This window comes from Sinohyriopsis cumingii, chromosome 5 (assembly GCF_028554795.1).
Source record: "Sinohyriopsis cumingii isolate HCF-2022 chromosome 5, ASM2855479v2, whole genome shotgun sequence".
Taxonomy (NCBI): Eukaryota; Metazoa; Mollusca; class Bivalvia; order Unionida; family Unionidae; genus Sinohyriopsis; species Sinohyriopsis cumingii.
This window is the reverse complement of record NC_142965.1, coordinates 11,662,810-11,687,150: the sequence shown is the minus strand read 5'-3', so window position 1 is coordinate 11,687,150 and position 24,341 is coordinate 11,662,810. Positions and strand designations below refer to the sequence as shown.

Below are 24,341 nucleotides of genomic sequence, written 5' to 3'. Positions count from 1 at the left end.
AGCACAAACGAGTTTATTAATTATTTCATGAAAACATCACAGAGTTGATTAAATTGTCATGGCCATATGTAATAGCAGATCTGAGTCTTCCCTGTTGACAAGGGGTGTGGGTGTTATATATTATGTCCAACCTACCCCCATACTCTTTGAACATCAAGTAAATGTATCAGCCATTCTCTAGCTGAAATCAAGAAAAAGATATGCAGTATAATTAAATAGGTAGAAACATATATATTCACTGATTTTATCTGTACATTTATAGAGAAAATATGAACAAGTTTTTCTGAGCAATACTGCATGACATTAGGAGTGTAGTATTGCTCAGAAACAAATGTAGTACTTTTTTTAAATTTTAATTTTGTTTTTCTACCTAAGGCTGAATAATTAAAAAAACACCCTATAAGAAACAAAGTAACTGAATTTCTGCTGGATTCCAAAGTAAATACAAAAGTGCAGTTCAACTTTTACACAGGAACAGTAATCATCAAAAATAGGTCAAATTTGGCTGAGTGGATTCTGAGTTGTTTAAAAGATTTTCCAATTTAATAATACCAGCCATATTTTATTAGAAATTGGCATAGTCTGTAAAAAAACTTGTAAATTCATAATAAAAGAATACTTTCTATCAAATTTGATCAATTTCTGTTGATCAGTTTGTGAGAAATAGGCATTTTTTAATAATGGTGCACTGGCATCATTTTCTGAAAGTCCTTGATAACTGCAGCTTATTGTAAAGATTCGTTGAATTCTGCTGAGCATTTTTTCACAAGCAATTTAAATGTGTTCTATTAAGAGCAATGGTAGCCATATTTATTGGTGGATCAGCATCATTTCCATAAATGGCAAGATGATTTTTGTCAATTTTTGGTCACAATTGTTTTGCAAGGGAAACATTTAAAGGTTTGTCTAGTTTTCAGTAACAGTGACCTTATTTAAAGACATATCAATATCAGTTTTATAAATTTTTATTTATCTTAGGATGTTTTCTAATTTGTTTCAGTTCCGTTTGGTGGTTTTTGAGAAACCATTTAAAGGTTTTACTAATTTGAGTAAATTTAGCAGATCATCTGTATGAATTTGAACATTTTGATACCAGAATTCTGGAAGTCATGGTAGCTCTATTGATGGAGCATCAGACTTCCTATCCTAGAGTTGTTGATTCAGTACCCACCCAGGAAAACCCAGGTAAGCTTCCTCTGTGTGCTCTTCGAAAACGCACTTAGCTCACATTTCCTTGGCATGATATTGCCAATAATGTACTAAATGTGCCATTAAATGCTAACTAAAAATTACACAAAGATGCTCTGTGCCAAGTTTGGTTGAAACTGGTCTGGTGCATTTTAAAATAAGTAGATAATAGCAAATGTTGATTAATGATTAATGGGGTTAGGAATGAGGGCCATGGATGAACAAAATTAAAAGTCTTGATGCCTTGATGTTTTCTGTCAAATTCGATCAAAATTTTTTAATTTGTTTGAGATGAAGTCTTTAAATACTTTCTCTTTCAAAGAATGGCAGCCATATTGGATGGCGGATTGGCATCATTTGTACAAATCTGAAAGCCCTTTATGACAGGATGCTCTGTGCCAAATACAATCACAGGATGATTGGTGCCAAAATATAATATAAATGGTCAAACGATTCCTGAGAAGCATAAAAATTAACAATTGTTGACAAATATACAACATACGGTGGACACAGGCCTTACTACAAGTACATTTGGTCATATGACCAGGTGAGCTATTAATTCAAACCCAACATGTAAAGTACCACTAATTATATCCTATGTATCAAGGTTCACCACTCTGTAGTAACAGTGTCTAAGAAACTGAGCTCAATATGACGTTTAGATGTATATCACTATCATAAAATAGGTCACAGTGACAAAAGTTTTAAATGAATAGTATAGTACTTTCCATTAACCATTTATACACAAAGTTGCATAAGATGTATGAATTAAACATGATGGTTTAATGCAAGTCACTAGAGTGTGAAACATTGGTCACATTACTATAGGTTTGACTTAAGGGTGTAGGCTATTTTGGTATGCCTTTACCCCTGTTTTACAAAACTACAGTAATGGTGCTAATATTAAGGAAAAAAAGAGAACTACACATCAATGTAGTTGTATAATTACCGGTCAAAATTCCCTGTTATCACAAGCCAGTTTCAGGGTTTTAATGATTAACTGGCCTGAATTTCTGTCGCAAAACTTAAGAAAATCGCTGACTATCAACACAGGAGACGCCGAAGCATCAAGCTTTCCTTTGTGTGGAAAGTTATGATGTTTGTTCAGCTAAAACACAAAACTAAAATTGATTGATGATCTTAGTTGAACTATATGAGAATTTTAGCCTTTATTATTACCACTCTTTGCGAACATGTAAATTATGATGGTTACGTGCCTTGTACAATTAAACATGAGTACCTTTTTAAAAATATTACGGTAACCTCAATTTGTAGGTTCGCTTATATCATTGAAAATGAGTAACTCGTGAGCATGTGATTTAACGTAAATGTTAGCTGGAAGAATGCAATTTGGTTGAAACAATGAATAAAGCAAAATCTGCATTTAATATGTTTGGGAATAAGTAAGGATTTAAGTGACTCTATGCACACTTTGCACTGTGTAAGTACTGTTCATTATAGTTCAGCATGGTCTCCCTGGTAAACTCAACCGGCCTGCGAATTATGAAGTCTGTATTTACCTTTAATTAACTTCGTGTTGGAGAAATCAGAAAATATGCACACGCAAAATAATAACAAAATCAATCATGGTACTGTGTAACAGTTTAATAATTGTCGTGTCACCGAAAGTTAATGTTTTTTTTTACATGCCCATGTCTTAAGACACGGACAAAATTATTGCTTCGTGTCCCAAGATTTACAGCCATTACAGTAGTCAACAAAAAAACGAAAAATTTTCAAGTTTAGATATTGGCCCATGGATAAGCCGACCTCCCCCTTCTTCCAGGTCTTTATTTTTTCCTAAATTATTTGGCTTATACGTGAGCATATACGGTATGTCCTCTACATTAATAACATTAACTTACACACATTCTGTAAGTCAACAACTTATTGACAGTTTGTTTTAAAATTCTTGTTTACACACAGTAGCAGTAGATTAAGCTTATCTAGGGAAAATTGTCAATAAAAATACACTTTAGTAACATTCAATACCACCTGTCATATATTATATTACAGTATACAAATTGTCAGTGAAAATACCCTTTAGTGCCATTCAATAACACCTGTCACATACCGTAACCAATAAAGGTGGAAACGTTAACAAGGTAAGATGTACTCAAATATATTCAATTTAATTCATCAAATGAAGAAATAAGTTTAGCTAAATATAACTGTAGCACTGACAAGATTCTAATATTAAAATTATTCCATAGGCAAAGCATGTACACATTTTCCATGATGAAATACAGATTCTGTTGAAATACAATACTGTGTGTCTCAGAGTAAGTTTATGATCAACAATATATATATATATATATATATATATATATATATATATATATATATATATATATATATATATATATGTGTGTGTGTGTGTATATATATATATATATATATATATATATATATATAACGTTTTTAATTCATCTGTGTATTCATACTTACTTTCATGTATTGTGGGAGCTGTGGAACTTTTGGCATCAGTCAGAAGTTTTCTGGTGGTGTGTATATATGACACAACTGATGTCAGCTTCTTGGGGAACAACATCCTGCCATGAGAATCTGGAATCATTAATTATGTACCAGCAATAAAGTTGACAAAAAGCAAGAATATTTAGTGGTACAAATTTCAACATGACAACAAGCAATGTTAACAACAGAGTCTAGACTTGCCTACAACATATATGATATCTCACTGAATCTTCATTCAGGCTCAAACTAGGTTATATATGTGAGAAAAACTGGCAACCTCCATGAAGCTAATTTAGAATTGGTTTATATATTCTCTCTTTCTTTATATATTTTGTAAAAGATATCCCTGAAATGAAAAACAAATCCACAAGTTAGGCCCTTCCAGATGTTAATATGTATGATACGATGGGTTGGGATCACTGGAACCATTAATGGCATATACACTGGGGAAGGGAGGAGATGGGGGGGGGGGGAAAGCAAGTGTTATGTATATTTGATTTGCACTGTTCCTCATTTATTTTTAAAAATCATTATGCGTTATGGATAACTGTATTTGTACTTTACCTTGTCCAAACTCAAGTTCACTGTGTTCCTGACTGTATTTGTACTTTACCTTGTCCAAACTCAAGTTCACCGTGTTCCTGACTGGAAACAATGATGATGTTTTTATTTTCGTAAACAAAGTATACATAGCTAATATTTTTTTCTATTGTGTGGGTTTAATATTAGGATCAATATCAATAGAAGTAAACATATTTATTAGGGTCTGGGTCATGGTTATTGGAATTCCCCCATAAACATACCTAGCCTTCCTGATATATACTACAGCCTTACTATAATTTGTTAACAGATTTTATCTTGTTGAGAACCCAGAATGTTCTAGAATGGAAAATTCCATTAAGTCATAGTAGTTTCAGAAAATGCTAATTGTGATCAGGGTCAAGCGAAAGGCTTTATAATCTTGTTTACCAAAAAGTTATTTATTCTTGCTTTAATATCTTTAGACAGAATCATTTATATTGTTATGTTCTCTGGACATACAAAGTGCTCAGTAATATTCTTAAAAACATTAACTGGGAATTATAGTGAATTCAGACAAGGACGTCTTGGATTATATTATTTTGATTCACTAAAAGACTGTTATCACATCATCACGTCACAGTGCCACTAGAGGCACATCAACACCTTCAGCACTGGATCTTGAGTCACACATCACTGGTATTTAATTAGAACTTTATTCATTAGGAATGGTGATAGAACTTTTTGGATTTATTTCGCAGTACTGTATTTAAACTTTCACTTAGTATTCTAGGGAAATAAATAATTATTGAATTTTACCAAACTTGTTGGTTTTTGTTCTTTTCTATTACTTAGTTTAAGACCATAGAGAAAAGAGAGCTAGCCTATAGCAGATCAAAATTTGTCCTCTTATACTGCAAGCATAGTTTCACCATCCACAAGTTTCTTCAGATTTCAGGATTATTATTTTATGCTGGGACTAACTTACACTGGGATGGGATTCTCTTTATCTATCAAATATCAATCATTCCCTAAGGCTAACTTAATTTTACTGGGATTTGATTCTTCCTATCCCGTTATACCCCATCAAATATCATCCATTCCCTAGGACTAAGTTTTTTACTGGGATGCGCATTAGGACACTCAGCAACTGAGATCAAAAGAAAAGATTGGCTTTCTTGGAAATAAGGCTTGTTAATGACACATATTTTGCACACCACACTGCTTCACTTGACTGATATAGTCATATCACTATTGACATATACACATAGGCAGAAGGGAGGAGGAGAAGGAAGTGGAGAGAGAGAAAGAGAGAGAGAGAGGATAGGTAAATCCTTGAAAAACTCGGCTGTCCTCCAAAGTTCCTTACCATGGTCATCCAGCTACATAAAGTCCAGCTTGGTCAGGTCTGAAACAATAATGACTTGTCACAGACCTTCCCCAACACAAATGGTGTGAAACAGGGTTGTATTTTAGCCCCCCTATTGTTCTCAATCTTCTTCAGTATGATACTCCAAAAAGCAACAGAAGACCTTGATGACGAAAATGACATCTATATCCGATTTTGTACTGATGGTGACCTCTTCAACTTAAGGTGACTTCAGGCCCACACCAAGACCTTGGAAAAACTGATTACAGAACTTCTCTTTGCAGATGACACTGCAGAAGCTTGCCAGCTCTTTGGTCTTGTGGTCAGCCTAAAGAAAACTGAGGTACTTCACCAGCCTGCACCCAAGGCTGACCAGACAGAGAGCTGAAAGTAGTCCATCAGTTCACCTACCTGGGCTGTGTGATTTCCTCTGATGTCAAGATCAACAAAGAAATAGACAACAGACTGGCCAAGGCAAACAGTGCCTTTGGCAGACTCTGTAAACGAGTGTGGTACAATGCCAGTCTCAAGAGAGATACAAAGATCAGCATCTACAGAGCTGTCATACTGACCACCCTCCTATATGGTGCCAAATCCTGAGTCACCTACAGTTGCCACCTCTGCCTCCTTGAATGCTTCCATCAGTGCTGAATCTGCACAATCCTCATTATCCACTGGAGTGACTTTGTCCCCAACACTTAAGTCCTCAAACAAGCAAGGATCACCAGCGTTGATGCCACAGTCATGAAGATACAGCTATGCTGGGCAGGGCACATCTCCAGGATGGAGGATCATTGCCTACCAAAGATTGCACTGTATGGTGAGCTGTCCACTGGCCACCATGATAGAGGGGTACCTCAAAAGAGATATAAGGACTCCTTGAAAAAGACCCTCACAACCCGTGGCATCGATCACTGCCAATGAGCATCACAAGCTGCTGCCACTTTTGAACAAAACAGACAGGCCAGCTTGGACGAAAAAAGATGGTAAAGATCAAACTGGGAACCATTGGCAGCACTCACCACAACCCAGACATTCCCCTGCAGCCTGTGGATGGACGTGCCTGTCACGTATTCATCAGCCACCAGCGTGCATGCAATAGACGTGGACATCCCCTTTCCTAAATCTTCGCAAGCAAAGTCAAGCCAATAACATGTAATCCAGTAATGTAAGTGACAAACAACTTGTAAGTTTAGTGTGTTTGCTATGTCAGGTTATCATATGTGGCATTTACTATTGATCAAATAAGATCAAAATGTTAACCTCCTTAACTGACAGATCTGAGTTTGTTGAAGCCTTAATTGGAAGCTCACACAGTGCAAGGCAGAGAAATGTCAAGGAACACACTCAGTCGTTAATGTGGATCAATACACTTGATGCTGATTGGAAAATTTGTTTATATCATAGGAATGCAAACACCTTGACTGTCCAAATTTTGTCTGCAAAAATCTCAACCGAATGCTGAACATACTTCTCTAGATTATAAATTTGGGCATGCTGACACCATACGTCATGGATAACAGCACCCCCTGTGTATGTTTGGATTTATGTTTGATGATTTGCATTTCGACCTTACAATGTAGTGCTGTTTCCAGTCAGACCATTTACTTTCCACACATTTCATTTACTATCATGTCATTTGGAATCTGAATGCATTATTCCATTCAGTTCTTCAGACCATTTTATTCAATACCAAATCATCTTGAATCAAAATTCATCATTTCATTTGTTGGATTAAATTATTTCATTTTAGACTACATCATTTAATTTAATACCATGTCATTTGGAAACAGATTTCATCATTCCATTTTCTTCTTTAAATCATTTGATATAATATCACATCATTTGGAATCTGAATTCATCATTTCATTTTTTGGTTTCAATCATTTGATTTTATGCCATGTAAATTCAATTAATAAAACTTCATTTGGAATCAGAATTCATCATTCCATTTTGTTGTTTAAATCATTTTATTTAATACCAGATCATTTGGAATTTAAATTCATGATTTCATTTGTTGAGTTAAATCATTTCATTTTAGACTACATCATTTTATTAATACTACGTCACTTGGAAGCAGATATCATCATTTTCTTTTGTTCTTCAAATCGTTTAATTTCATACTAAGTCATTTCATTGAATACCACGTCATTTGGAATCTGAATTCATTATTTCATTTTGGGGTCCAATCATTTCATTTCATAATACACCATTTCATATCATACAACATCATTTGGAATCTAAATTCATCATTGCATTTGTTGGGTTAAATCATTTCATTTCACACTACATCATTCATTTAATACCATGTCATTTGGAATCTAAATTCATCATTCAGTTTTGTTCATTAAATCATTTCATATGACATTTCATCATTTGGAATCTGGATTTATCATTTCATTTGCTGGGTTAAATCATTTGATTTCATACTACATCATTTGATTAGTGTAATTTTGGCGATGATGGCTGCACATACAATTTGCTAAAAATTTAATAGAAACTGATATAAATTTCCAATCTTCTAATTGGTTTAAATAAACCTAAAACAACCTTTTCGGCAACTTGATAAAAAAATATCTTAAATTTGGCACCATTTTTAAAAAAAAAGTATCACTGCCCTTCTCTGCCCCCATTAGCTTGTGCCACTAAGGGGGCGCTCACCAGATAATATGTACTTTTGAGAGAGTGACGTATGTAAGGTGAAGTAGTTCGCATTTAAAACATGCACAATGGAGAGAATGCTGGCATACCTCTATGCTACATTAATGTAATGTGGATGATATTTCTTTGGATATTGTACTTTTGGAAATTTTACATGATTTAAGCACATTGCTAACTAAAATGACTGCTCCCTTGTGTTAAAAAATCGGCCTGAAATAGTCTAAAGTACACTATACATAGCAGCTATTAAAATAGGGAAAATGAATTTTGCCAGGCTAGACAATACCAGCTTCTGAAAGTGCAATGAATGAATTACCAAATATATAAAATGTAAAAAAAAGTTATCGGCTCTTTTTTATACAATTTACCTCTGAAGTTCAGGAAGTGAAAATGACCAAGTAGAGCTAGCACTTTTTGAAAGGTGCACATCTGAAGTAAGGCCAAGCTGTATACTCTATAACCCATAGTACACCCATCAATCATACACCAAAATAATGGGAATTAAAGGTTCTTTGCATTATACCTAAGATATACAAGGTCTTTTTTAAATAGCCAGTATAACCAGTGAGGAAAGCAGGGGAAATTCTTTTTCTTTAAAATCCTAACCCTATGGAAAATGCAAAACTGTACAGCACCACCTAAGTTAGTCTCATTCAACCAGACTTGGATGGCTCACTGGGATTTTTGCCATGCAAGGTATAGTAGGTCTGTTAAAAAAGTTTTTTTCTCATAATGCCTGAACAAGGATTTCCCTAAAACTGGAAAATAAATTTAATTGACTAAAGAGATGGGATGTTGCCATACATAATAGTGATGACATTTCACTAGTTGACTGCAACACACCTGCATCAGTAGCAGTGTAAAATTATATTAAGTTTTAAATATTCTTTTCGTTTTAAAGATTGCTGAAAATATGTTTAAAAAAGTGTTGATAGGAGCTCATGTCTTGTAAGTTTTGGTTTACCAAACCACCATCTATCTGTAGCTGAGATAAATTAAAGGTTTTACAATACCCTTGTATGTACGGCAAAGCTTTCACACAGCCATTCAGTTCTGGTTGAAAAAGACAACCATCCGGTAATGTATTGACATCATCTACATCAATCACAAAATCCCTAATTATACATTTGTGATCAAAATTGTGGTCCAAAGAAACATGATTTTTTTAAGAATTCAATTTGAGGGTGAGTAATTTGGAAAACACTTAACTAAAGTTATTGCAGTTCCTCTACAATTCTTGGGTAATTACGGGGCGCCATACTGGGATAAAGAAAAGTTCATTTAATTTTCGGAGGAGGGACTGGCTGGGACAGTTAAGGCAAAAAATGCTAAAACTGTCAAATTACTTGAAACAAGAAATCACATTCTTGCTCCGATTTATCGAAGAAAAAAATACATATGTTGAAAATAACACATTTTCTTGAAGGACGACAAAAGAAACAAAGTATCACCGTGCTAAAGAATTTTGGGATTTTTAACGTAGCTTTAAAAATTTGTCAGTCATATCACTTCAATATTTGCAGTGTGGCATTTTTATAGTGATGTCTAGCACTGGGGCATCATGTCGCAGACATTTAAGCATGTAACATTATCCTGACACCAGACCGACCAGTCCTAACACTAACCTCTTAATGCTGAGTGCCTAGCGAGGCAGCTGTTAGTACCATTTTATAAGTCTTTGGTATGACTCAGCATGGGTTCGAACCCGCGACCTCCCGCATCCGAGGCATTCAATTGTTCGTTCATATCATTAATACAGATGCTTTGATATAACACAGGCTGTATGATCATTACAAGCTAAAGGTTCATTGATGATCAAATTACTCACAGTAAAATCAAAGATATGGCAACTCCAGCTTCCCAACCAAACCTTTGTGAAGAAAAATAAATTTCCCAATAACTTGTAAGGTGGGTTACTCTGGAATTGATCTATGTCTCCAAGCCGTTGATGTAATTACTAAACACAAGTCAAACGCCTTACTCACTAAGATAGTAATTGAGTAGTTAAAGTGAAAACTAACTTGGGATATCGATAGGCAAACTAGATAATTGTCACAGCCAACTGCCTCCGGTTGGAAGAACTGTCAGAGTTTGTGTGGGTTTTTTTTTGTTTGTTGGGGGTGGGTGTTGTGTTATTTTATTAAAAAAGGCGCATAGCAATTTATTAGTATGGCAAGCGACATATCTAGACATATACAACCGTGTCGGCCTATTCTGCACAACGATACGTCATTTCTGTAAACATCGGATCACGAGTTGTTTTTGATCGAAAATTGAATTTGTATCAAGAAAGAACGATCGTCCTTTAATTAAGGAAAGTTATATTTATAAAGTTTACAAAAATGTCCCATATTTTTATTCTAACAGCATATGAAAATGTGATTTCTAAATGTCAACATGAAGACCCACTCAATAACCTTCTTGAATGTGTAACCCAGAAAAACCTATTTAATATTTCTCTTTAGAATCATGCAAATAAATACATTATTTAAAAGATAGAAATGTTTACCTTAGAACAATACTGTATCTTAATCCAAGTTTCTAATTTTGTAAGAAGTTGTCCGCACCTACTTCATCGTCTGCTATCCAATATATCAGCTTGCCGTTTCTCAAGAAATTCCATGGTTTATAGTCTGTTTCTGAATTCTTTAGTACTTTTTTCCCGTAAATGAGACGTTGTAAATGTAATGTTTATAGGTTACTGCATTTGTATGCAAAAATATGAACAAGTTTTTTCGGATGTAAATACTGCACGACCTTGGGAGTGCAGCATATTCATCCGACAAAACGAGTTCATATTTTCCCATACAAATGCAGTAACCTTTTTATTATATGCTTTTTTTTAAAAATTCTACCTAATGCTTAATTATATTAACAAAATACACAACAAGAAACAAAATAACTGACTGTATCCCGTATTCCAAACTAAATACACAAGCGCAGATTCATCATTACACAATAACAACATTTTTAGTGCGCAAATAACTCCGCCCAGATAAATTTGAACTTAGTCGCGCGGTTGAGATAACTTTCGAAAGAAAATAGCGCGTCTAGATAAAATTGAGATTTGGAGTCATATTATGAATGAATGCACATGGCAACAACTTTTCTATTTGATCTGGAATGAATAGATTTTGGTATCTTTTTTTGATTCGACGAAATTTTGTGACTATGGACTGGATTTATATGTGACAATTCCACATGAAATGCATCGGATTGAAGAAACGAGGGAGAAGCGTGTTGATATCTGCAAATGTGTTTCTATTTCTGTCATTCAATGTTTGAAATTATAATGTCGGAAAAATATGAAGTCTTTTAATTGCAATTATCAAAAAGATGCAATGGAATTTAATGATTATTTCATTTTGAGTGCAGTAAGGAGGATGTAATTGCACTTATATTTGAAATTACAGTACAATTTCGAAATGTGTAATCAAGATGACATAGCTCACGTAATTCTGATTTGCAGAACTAAGAAAGTACATTTTGAGGAAATTCAGGATGTAAAAGTGTAAGTATCTTTTTTTTGCCATTCTTATTACCAGCTAAAGAAGACAGTTTATGCCTTTTCACTTGTATTTTATTTGTAAGGACCCTCTCTTGCGTCTACTGTATAGCTAGCTTTAATCCGAAACATTGTATAAAAAAATTAACGCGGAATGTGCCAAGCATGTGATGTCTAGCATAAATAAGACACTGCTAGACATTATAAATAATACACTGCTAGACATTATAAATAAGACAATTCTATAGGTCATAAACAAGACAATGCTAGACATTACAAATGTGACGTTTAGCTTTGTCTTATTTATGTCTAGCATTCTTATTTATAACGTTTAGAACTGTCTTATTTATAATGTCTAGCATTGCCTTAATTATTATGTTTAGCATTGTCTTATTTTTGACGTATAGAATTGTCTTATTTATAACTTCTAGCGTTGTCTTATTTATTATATCTAGCATTGTCTTATTCACGACGTCTAGCATTGTCTTATTTATGTCTAGCATTGTCTTATTTATGTCTAGCAGTGTCTTAATTATGTCTAGCAGTCTTAATTTTGTCTAGCAGTGACTTATATATGACATATAGCATCTTATTTATGACGTCTAGAAATGTCCTATTTATAATGTCTAGCGTTGTCTTATTTATGTATGGCATTGTCTTATTCACGAAGTCTAGCATTGTCTTATTAAAGACGTATAGAATTGTCTTATTTATAATGCCTAGTATTGTCTTATTTATTACATATAGCATTGTCTTACTTATGACGTCTAGCATTGTCTTGTTTATGACGTCTAGTATTGTCTTACTTTATTATGTACTTAGTTATAGGTAATAATAATGATTTTGCACATTAAAAAAAAATAATATTCGTTTTAATGCTCTACGAATATATGTTCATTTTGTGACTGTTACAAACCATGAATTTGTCTAGCATTTACCTTTCTGTGGAACCAATGAAACATCATTCCAAATGCACTATGTATGGTTAAAACATAACTTTTCGTAAAAAAAATCCACTAAAATTTATTCCTGAAAAATATAAGAAATTAAAGTACACTGTCTTTTATATACTGTTGTTAAAGCATCGTTTAAAGAGTTCTATATTTGTCTCGAATATGGTGTCCGTAAAGTTCGTTTAACAGCGCTATACTATATATGGTGTCGGTGAAAGTTCGTTTTAAAGAGCGCTATATTTGTCTCATAATATGAGGAAGACATCATTTAAAGAATGCTGTATTTGTGTCTTATATAGTATCGGTCAAAGTTCGTTTAAAGTACTCTGTGTTTGTCATTTATATAGTGTCGGTCAAAGTTCATTTAAAGTACTATGTCATTTATAGTGTCCGTGAAGCTTCACTAAATCGTATGTTATTATACTGTTATACTTGTTGACGTTACCCCCCCCCAATCTTTGGTTCATAACAAACCTACAAGTGTAATCTTAGAAAGAAAAATGCAAATGATGACTGGCAACATTTACCCTTTTGGAAACTGTTTCTTTCATGCTTACTTTCATTTCCAAATTGAACAACAACTTTATTAATTAAATTGTCTAAATTGCTTACAGGTATATATATATATATATATATATATATATATATATATATATAATGTATTATATGACCTAGGTTAGATATGTGATGTACCTGAAGTGTTTGACAAGGAAGACTAGCTTAAGAAATGATATGTGAAAATCGAACCTCGAAACTGATGATAGCAGATTTGATTCTAATTAGAGAGTGACTTTTCTCTTATTGCTTAATTTGTTGCCAGTAGCATGATATAGCATGACAAATCTAATCATAGAGTGTGTTTTTTGTCTCAATGTGGATTTGAATTAGTGATCTAATCAGTGTTTTTTCTCTCAATGTGGATTTGAATTAGTGCCGGTAGCATGACAGAGGATTATCTTCAACAGATCAAAATATAATACATTATGAAATAACGAAATATTTTGAAATGAGGTAATAGTTTTTATTTGTAATATAGGCCACTGGCCCATGATACATATCCGTACATCATTTGGTACAAAAAGATGTTTTAGTATGTAACAAAAGAACATCGTGTCTATTGAAAGTACAAGAAAGCAATCATTATTGCATTTTTCAAATTGGGTGAGATAAAAGTATATATTACACAGAAATCACATAAACTAATTTAAAGAGAACATTAATGCCTGCATGGAGCTAGTTTTGTAATATTGATCTAGAGTCTTATGTAGCAGGAGTCCCCCTAATACATTTGACCTGTACAATTCATGGAGAACACAGGCAGATCATGAAAATGTATATAAACACAATTTCAATCAATATTAAAGATCAACAGAATTAGGATTGTTATCACACGTATCAGGGTGGGTGATGGGTGGTAGAGGGGAGAACAAATTAACTTTTCCACAAATTTACCTTTTATCAGCGATCAGTGTATGGGCAACTATTATTAACCATTGTCAGTCAAAAAATCTCCGCAGTTGTTCTTTTATCATTTGCAGCAGTATCACAACACCAATACAGTCAGTGTTGTTCATGATACTGTTGACATTATTCTTCTTTTAACTAGTGCTCATTATAATCTTTTTTTTTACCATTTATGATTAGTTTAATTTAAATTCAGTCTCCAACAAAAGTTGTGTATATGTAGAAATCTATCCTAAGACAACTCTTTGTGAATGCCAAACTCTGTTATGAGACAACTCTTTAGTGGATACGTCAAATTATCCTAAGACACCTTTTTCCTTTTTGTAAAGTTATAAAAATGAAATGAAGTTTATTAACTTTGAAACCTTTAGTGAAAGACTTGTGGGAAAGAATTATTGTCTGAGGTAGTCCTTATCAATGACTTCTTTTCTAAGAATGCATCTGTGAATCTGGGCCCTGCATATATATTCCTTATAAATAACTTCTTTTCTGAGAATGCATTCTTGAAACTGGGCCCAGCAGATTAAAATGTTTATTTCAAGGATACAATAATGAAATCATTATAAAAATGTGTTATAAATGACATCTTTCATAAGAATATGTTCATGAAACTGGGTTCTGCATATATATGCCTTATAAACAACTTTTTTCCCAAGAAAGCATTCTTGAAACTGGGCTCGGCAGATTCTTTCAAAGTTTTTTGGGAAATGTATAGAATATCATCGTTTAATTTAATAGTTTTTTTATTTCTTGTTTTACATAAATGAAAAAAAAGTCATTAAAGTGGTCAAGATTATGGATCAAGGGAAATTACTCAAGAATACCATATGTGTAATCAGTTTAGGTTGCCTCCCTTAAATCTTCTGAGCTGGAAAAAGACATCCAGCTTTTCATATCTTCTGTACTTACACTGTGTCCAGTAACCTGTTTATGTTTATTCAACGAAAGCAATTTTTATAACTTACTACTTTCTGTTCTTATGTATAATTGTACTATGTGCTTAACTTCTAGCCATGACTGAACATTGTATTTTAAGATCATGGTCATTTGTAAATGTGATTACATAGCTAACTTTTGTTGTTGTTGTAGGGTTTAACGCCATTTTTCAGCACAAGATAGGATATACATGGCGGCCAGTATTAATGGTGGAGGAAGAACCCGGAAAACCCCGGAAAGAACCACCGACCCACGAGAAGCTACTGGCAAGCTTTCTCACATAACCACATTAGCCGAATCCAAGACTTGAACTGACGCAGACAGAGGTGAGATGGCAGTGATCCATAACGTTGAGCGCTTTAGACCACTCGGCCACTTGGGGCACCTCTAACTTCTGTTAATGATTGTAAGTTGTAGATAATATATATATATATATATATATATATATATATATATATATATATATATATATATATATATATAGTGCTATGTATATCTATAATTTCTGTTAATTTTATTCATGTCTATAAATTGTAGTATTTATCTTTAAATTTCTTACATGCATGGCTTCTATTTTAAGATATTAATAATGTAAAATTGCGTAGGATCTATAAATTGATGCTCACATATGTGTTTACAGTTACTAATAATAAATTTATTATTTATTTATTTTATGTAAAATTATTAGTAAGCATGTTGAGAAGATTCAGGTTTGTTCCCATTGGACAGGTTGATCAGGTTGTGTCAGTCGATCAGGTTGGATAGGTTGATCAGGTTGTATCTTAGAAGAATTAAGGTAACTGCCATTGGATGGGTTAAACCATCTGAGTTTTTCAACGATTTTGTAAATTCTACAATAGAGGACGGAATGAACCCTGAACCTTATATGCATATTGTGGCAGGTGATACACAGAATGCCATCCAGAGGAACCACATATTCAGTCAACCCCTTTGCAGCAGCAGTAAACATAATCATCTGTATAAATCAAAAAGACCACATAAATCATACTGACTCTGGTTTAAAAAATTAGAAGGGCGACATAAATCAATCTGATGCTGGTGATAAAATCAATGGTATAGAAAATGAAACCTCCAATTCAATAGAAAAAGAAAATCCCATGCAAAAGGCCCCATGAAGAAAAGAAGTGCATCCCCAAATTATAGAAACTACAATGAAAGTGGCGTAGACATATCAGGGAATGATTGTGCCATTTCAGAGGCAAGACTGACTTGTCTGATGGCAAGATTGACTTGTCTGATATTGAAGACTTTCATAAAGCTTCAAGGGCAAAACTTTCCATTAACAGCTCAAGAAGCTCATATATTAGAAAAGAAAATCACTTGATATATTTTTCACCATACAAATCAGGCCACAACATCAGCAGTAACAACAGCAATAATGAAAGTGAATGTAATGAAGAAACTTCTGAAGACATTTATCATGAACCATCAAAGCCAATTTATGACAAAGTAACAGTTGCTTTAAGCTTTGAGAAATTATAAAAAAAAAGTAGCAGATCATATACCACATGGTATACAAAATTACGTATATGTCATTTTGAATCATGCCAGTTATCCACAGTAAAAACTCATTCTCTGACAACTGTGGTGTATCGGATTCAACAGTTGGTGAAATGGTGATCCAGTTCTATGAGTGTAAAGGTAGATGTATAGGTAGAATATTTATAATGGCCAGAAAGAAAATCAAAGGAATATTTGAGTATATACCTACTAAACCACAACTGACAGAAACAGAAAAATATGCAAAGGTACTTTATAAAGGTGACAGAGTGCACGAGGAAGATAAAATGACCAACCAATACATCATTGACTTAAATGGGAGATCAGAAAGTACAGCAGGATGACACACGACAATCTCACAATGTGAGGTCACAAGTATGCTAAGTATTACAACAGTGGAATATGAAGTAGGATTTTTTTTATGTTGGTGCCTCTCCCTGTTATTTATGAATAGACTTGTTTGCAGGTGATGCAACTCGATACATCTAGTTCTGTTGCTGATATTATTTTTCTTATATTTATAAACAATTTTGCATTAAGTACTGCATTCAGGAATACCAACTTGACTCTTAGTAGACCTAACATAAAATACAGATATCACCATAATGAACATGATAACCTCATCAGATATCACCGTAATGAACATGATAACCTCATCAGATATCACCGTAATGAACATGATAACCTCATCACCAAGGCATGACTTTGCTCGTTTTCAAATACTGTACCTTTTCTAAAGACAACCTACCATAATGAACAAGACAACCTCATCACCAAGGCATGACTTTGCTTGTTTTCAAATAATGTACCTTTTCTAAAGACAACCTACCGTAATGAACAAGACAACCTCATCACCAAGGCATGACTTTGCTTGTTTTCAAATACTGTACCTTTTCTAAAGACAACCTACCATAATGAACAAGACAACCTCATCACCAAGGCATGACTTTGCTTGTTTTCAAATACTGTACCTTTTCTAAAGACAACCTACCGTAATGAACAAGACAACCTCATCACCAAGGCATGACTTTGCTTGTTTTCAAATACTGTACATTTTTTAAAGACAACCTACCGTAATGAACAAGACAACCTCATCACCAAGGCATGACTTTGCTTGTTTTCAAATAATGTACCTTTTCTAAAGACAACCTACCGTAATGAACAAGACAACCTCATCACCAAGGCATGACTTTGCTTGTTTTCAAATACTGTACCTTTTCTAAAGACAATTTACTGTAATGAACAAGACAACCTCATCACCAAGGTATGACTTTGCTTGTTTTCAAATACTGTACCTTTTCTAAAGACAATTTACCGTAATGAACAAGACAACCTCATCACCAAAGCATGACTTTGCTCGTTTTCAAATACTGTACCTTTTCTAAAGACAATCTACCATAATGAACAAGACAACCTCATCACCAAGGCATGACTTTGCTTGTTTTCAAATACTGTACATTTTCTAAAGACAATCAACCATAATGAACAAGACAACCTCATCACCAAGGCAGGACTTTGCTTGTTTTTAAATACTGTACCTTTTCTACAGACAATCTACCGTAATGAACAAGACAACCTCATCACCAAGGCATGACTTTGCTCGTTTTCAAATACTGTACCTTTTCTAAAGACAATCTACCGTAATGAACAAGACAACCTCATCACCAAGGCATGACTTTGCTCGTTTTCAAATACTGTACCTTTTCTAAAGACAATCAACCATAATGAACAAGACAACCTCATCACCAAGGCATGACTTTGCTTGTTTTCAAATACTGTACCTTTTCTACAGACAATCTACCATAATGAACAAGACAACCTCATCGCCAAGGCATGACTTTGCTCGTTTTCAAATACTGTACCTTTTCTAAAGACAATCTACCGTAATGAACAAGACAACCTCATCACCAAGGCATGACTTTGCTCGTTTTCAAATACTGTACCTTTTCTAAAGACAATCTACCGTAATGAACAAGACAACCTCATCACCAAGGCATGACTTTGCTCGTTTTCAAATACTGTACCTTTTCTACAGACAATCTACCATAATGAACAAGACAACCTCATCGCCAAGGCATGACTTTGCTCGTTTTCAAATACTGTACCTTTTCTAAAGACTGAGGATGTATGGTCAAGATGTAAATCTGACATATCGATAATTCGGAATAACTTATGTCTTCATCTAAAGATAAAATTCAAATTGTAGTGTACAACAAACTTCTCTTGATGCAGATGTTTACAGTCAGTGTTTAATAAAACACTCTTATGCATCTATGTATGTATATGTGTGTATGTATGCATGTGTGTATACTGTATATATATATATGTGTATGCATGTACGTACATACATGTATGTATGTATTTCTGAATGTATCTATTTCTGTATGTATGTATGTATGTATGTATATGTATGTATGTATGTATGTATGTGTGTTTGTGTGTATGTATGTATGTATGTGTGTATGTATGTGTGTATGTGTGTTTGTGTGTATGTATTTATGTATGTGTGTATGTGTGTATGTATGTATGTATGTATGTGTGTGTGTTTGTGTATCTATGTATATATGTATGCATGCATGCCTGTATGTATGCATGTGTGTGTATGTATGCATGCATGTATGTGTGTGTAGGTATGTGTGTGCAAACATGCATATGTATGTATGTAAGTATGTATGTATGCTCTCTTTATTGTCTCTTATTTACATATACAGACACACAGGTAACATATCAATAGCACAGTTATATTAGAAACTTGAAGAAAAAGGTATGATGATACTGACTTGAAGATGGCATATATCCTAAAGCAGAGCCCTGCTTATATAACGGCTGAAAGCACCATGTGGTCTTGTACTCTCAAGTTTTATAGTACTTATCTTATACCTGTATGCTATGGTACATGAGACTAATCCCATACAAGGGACATGTAAATTAATATGTTGAATGGACCTTGAACTATGATGGTTATGAACAACAACTCAAGAGAAGATATAAAGTTAATTATGAAGGGCCATAACTCTATCCATTATGGAGTTATGAGATCCTACCGATTCTGCTTAAATCACCCTTTTTATTGCCAGATGGTATATTATAGTTTCAATAATCCTACAATGTAAGATCTCGACCTTGATATGTATGTTTTGGGCATTGATGTCTTACTGACCAAATAACAGTGCTATGTAGCGTGTTCCGATGTTGATTAACATTGGAATGATAAGTCAAATTTTCAGGAATATCTCACACACTTGGCAGCCCACATTGGTGCTTTTTCTACATATTAAACCTATAATGTTTTAGTCAGACTTTACTTACTCTGACATCTTTTTCCTAATAAATTCAAATTCCCACACAAGCAAATGAAAATGTTTTCAAGTTCTGTTGGCCTACATTTCAGTTACCTGGTATGCGATGGAAGCCAGGAACACCAAAATTGGATAAAAGGATGATAAGAATCTTGAATGAAACAAAGCTACCTAAACAGTCTTCAGTATTAATATATTTTTATTTGTTTTGTTCAAGAAGTATAATTCAACTTAACATGATTTTGGCATTCTTGGCTTCCATCGCTTTCCAGCCAATTAAAATGTAGGCCAATGGAACTTGAAAACAGGACCATTTGCTTGTGCGAAATTTGAATTTATTAGAAAAAAGACAGAGTAAGTAAAGTCTGACTAAAACATTATAACTTTAAGGTGTAGAAAAGTGTCATTATGGGCTGCCAAGTGTGTGTTATTACTGAAAATTTTTCATTATGATGTTAGTTGACATCAAAACACGCTACACAGCGCCATAATTTAGGCAGTAAGAATTCGACGCCCAAAACATAAATATCATGGAAAACATAAATATCATGATTGAGATCTTACACTGTAAGACTATAAGTTTCCAACGCTTGAGCAATAGCAAATGTTTCGATAGCACTTGTTGCATTGTTTTAACAACCTCTGATATTTCCATCATGGGGTAGACAATTATCATTCAAGCGTGACAGAAAAAGCAATTTTGATAACAATTTATTGGCAGCTATAAACTGTACTTAATTACACAAAGTTCTATTCCATTTATGGCTCTTAGAAAATTTCATGATACATTATAAATAAGATACGAAAGTACTTAACAAGATTAGTATTCCAACATATATATGTCTATATCTATATATGTCCATAATAATAGAATAGATAAAATTGTGTACAGGTCGTGTAAACATTCAAATTGATGGATGGCTAAACAAATATAAAAATACTAAACATATAAAAGCTGAATTGTCATTAGCAAAAGGCATATATAGATCACTAAGTAAATACCAAGTTTCAAAGAGATATCTTGAAAGATTTTGAAATTCTGTTCTAGAAAGAAAAGTTTGACAGATGGACACATGTATAAACAAATAAGTAAAAAATATAAAAAATATGAGAATTGAAGAATTGTAAACATCAGAAGACATATTTATACCACTAGTCTTATTCTTGGACAAATTTCATACAGATATCTATACCACTAGTCTTATACATGGAGACATTTGAAACAGGTTTTGAAGTCTTGTACCAGAAAAAAAAAGTGATGATGAAAGATGAATGGATGCAGAAATGGACAAAAGCACTGAAGAATTGTCACAGCAAAAAGCCTAATATTTGTACCAAGTATCATACAGATATATGGACCACTAGTCCATATATGTATCAGATTTCATACAGATATCTGGACTACTAGTCTAATATATGTATCAGATTTCATACAGATATCTGGACTACTAGTCTAATATATGTACCAACTTTCATACAGATATCTGGACCACTAGTCTAATATAATTATCAAATTTCATACAGATATCTGGACCACTAGTCTAATATATGTATCAGATTTCATACAGATATCTGGACCACTAGTCTAATATATGTACCAACTTTCATATTGAAATTTGGGTCACTAGTCTAATATATCTACCAACTTTCATACAGACATCTGGACCACTAGTCTAATATATGTACCAAATGTCATACAGATGTCTGGACTAAAAGTCTAATGTATGTACCAACTTTCATACAGATATCTGGACCACTAGTCTAATATAATTATCAGATTTCATACAGATATCTGGACTACTAGTCTAATATAATTATCAAATTTCATACAGATATCAGGACTACTAGTCTAATATAATTATCAGATTTCATACAGATATCTGGACCACTAGTCTAATATAATTATCAGATTTCATACAGATATCTAGACTACTAGTCTAACATAATTATCAGATTTCATACAGATATCTGGACCACTAGTCTAATATAATTATCAGATTTCATACAGATATCTGGACCACTAGTCTAATATATGTATTAGATTTCATACATATATCTGGACCACTAATCTAATATAATTATCAGATTTCATACAGATATCTGGACTACTAGTCTAATATATGTACCAACTTTCATACAGATATCTGGACCACTAGTCTAATATAATTATCAGATTTCATACAGATATAAGGACTACTAGTCTAATATATGTGCCAACTTTCATACAGATATCTGGACCACTAGTCTAATATAATTATCAGATTTCATACAGATATCTGGACCACTAGTCTAATATAATTATCAAATTTCATACAGATATCTGGACTACTCTCACTGTGTACCAAATTTCATACAGATGTCTGGACCACTAGTCTAAAATATGTATCAACTTTCATACAGATGTCTGGACCACTAGTCTAATATATGTAATAACTTTAATAATGATATCTGGACCAATAGTCAATATATGTACTAACTTTCATACTGATATAATCTTAATTGGCTCTGTACCAGAAATATGACACAGCAATAGCATAATACATACAAGGGAGATAAAACAAGGCATTACATGCAAGGGAGATAAAACAAGGCATTACATACACATTTTTGCAAACTGAATTTGCGGCCATTTTTGTGTCTTCTTCAGAATAATTACTCATAGGCATTACAAAAATGAAATAGATTCTCATACAAATTAAACTGTGTCAGACACAAATATTATTATGGAAGCAGCCAGAGTACTAAACGTTACTGTATATTTACTGTCTGTGATCTTGGGTTGGTTATCAGTTGTTTCAGCATGTTACTGATGTGCTTAGTAGTTTGGAATTTCCAACCCAGGTACCAGACAGTGTATACGTAAGAACCTGTTTGTCATTATACTGCAGTTTTTAGAATTCTGTCATACATTAAATTTAAACACATGACATTTTAAGGTATGTAACTGTATTCTTTTGCTTATAAGTCCAACCTAACTGCTAACTACACAGACCCAGATCTGCCACCACATAATGTACCAGCAGACCTAAGTCTATGCTGTTTGTTGGAAGTAATCAGTAGAAAATACAACACTTATTCTGATCTGCCAGTGCATTAGCAGATTCATGTCATTGTTATCGGCAGTTGGACCTTATTGGAAAAATGCAGATTTCTCAGAAGAATTTATATTACCCTCAAGGCCACATCCTCCCATGTCCATGATGTTTGTTGTGATGTTGCCATCATACTGCTTTAAAGGTAACATCATCTTGTTATTATAAGTCAATTAAACACGTATTTATATTACTTCCATTCCATATTCTCCAATTCCCATGATGTCAAGGAAATTCTTTGATTATCTTCCTCTTCATAGCTCTTGTACAGCATTTCATATGTAGAATGAATTTTGACAAGTAAATCTAAATCGAGCTGACTCGGCTATTTCATTAACCCATGTTATATTACTTGTTCACAAGTAAAGTAACTGTTTTCTCTACCTGACTTGAGCCGTCAGGAAGAAAATTTCTGTACCTTGTTCTATAATGACCAAGATTAAGAAATAACTACATTTTTGCAGGATTGATGGTTACAGGTAGGCTTAGCACTGGCCGGTTACAGGTAGACTTAGCAGGACTGATGTTTACAGGTATGCTTAGCACTGGCCGGTTACAGGTAGGCCAATGTCCCATTGACTTGCAATGTTCTACTACTGCTAACAATAGAAGCTAATGAGTAATACATTTACACTGATTACAAAAAGCCAATATACCTGTAGCTTCTCTTAAAAGATCACTCCTCAAAGTGTCTTTTCCCATCCAGATAAAGCATTGACTCTGAAAGAGAAACACAAACATTAGCCGCCATGTGTGATCTTAGCTATAATGATAATAAAGTACTCTTAACATTGGAAAGAACAAAGGACAGGTATACTTCACTACCATTTACAGACTAATCCTTTCATTACATGACTATAACAACGTTACCTTGAAATTACCTGCTAGCTATCATTACATGACTATAACAACGTTACCTTGAAATTACCTGCTAGCTATCATTACATGACTAAACAACCTTACCTTGATTTTACTTGCAAGCTATCATTACATGACTAAACAACCTTACCTTGATATTACTTGCTAGCTATCATTACATGACTAAACAACCTTACCTTGATATTACTTGCTAGCTATCATTACATGACTAAACAACCTTACCTTGATTTTACTTGCAAGCTATCATTACATGACTAAACAACCTTACCTTGATATTACTTGCTAGCTATCATTACATGACTAAACAACCTTACCTTGATTTTACTTGCTAGCTATCATTACATGACTAAACAACCTTACCTTGATATTACTTGCTAGCTATCATTACATGACTAAACAACCTTACCTTGATATTACTTGCAAGCTATCATTACATGACTAAACAACCTTACCTTGATTTTACTTGCAAGCTATCATTAC

General features: G+C 33.6%; 2 protein-coding genes across 5 annotated transcripts in view; both read right to left on the bottom strand.

The window, feature by feature from the left end:
• The window catches only part of LOC149798639 (acyl-coenzyme A thioesterase 9, mitochondrial-like), an 81,104-nt gene extending 70,984 nt beyond the window's left edge, over positions 1-10,120 (bottom strand). The window contains exons 1-3 of the mRNA XM_089957473.1: positions 10,041-10,120; positions 3,637-3,740; positions 136-181 (exon numbers count right to left, since the gene is read on the bottom strand). Of these exons, the coding sequence (XP_089813599.1) occupies positions 136-181; positions 3,637-3,739 (149 nt within the window). The 5' untranslated portion in view covers position 3,740; positions 10,041-10,120. The remainder of the gene's footprint in view (positions 1-135; positions 182-3,636; positions 3,741-10,040) is intronic.
• Positions 3,644-24,341, bottom strand: part of LOC149798635 (acyl-coenzyme A thioesterase 9, mitochondrial-like) — a 132,283-nt gene continuing 111,585 nt past the window's right edge. For 3 of the 4 annotated variants that reach the window (XM_089957467.1, XM_089957471.1, XM_089957468.1), the window contains one exon: positions 20,586-23,702. In XM_089957467.1, coding sequence (XP_089813593.1) covers positions 23,659-23,702 — 44 coding nt within the window. In that variant the 3' untranslated portion in view covers positions 20,586-23,658. Of the gene's footprint in view, positions 3,754-20,585; positions 23,703-24,341 lie in introns of those variants that run through there. The other variant, XM_089957469.1, reaches the window with a different exon arrangement.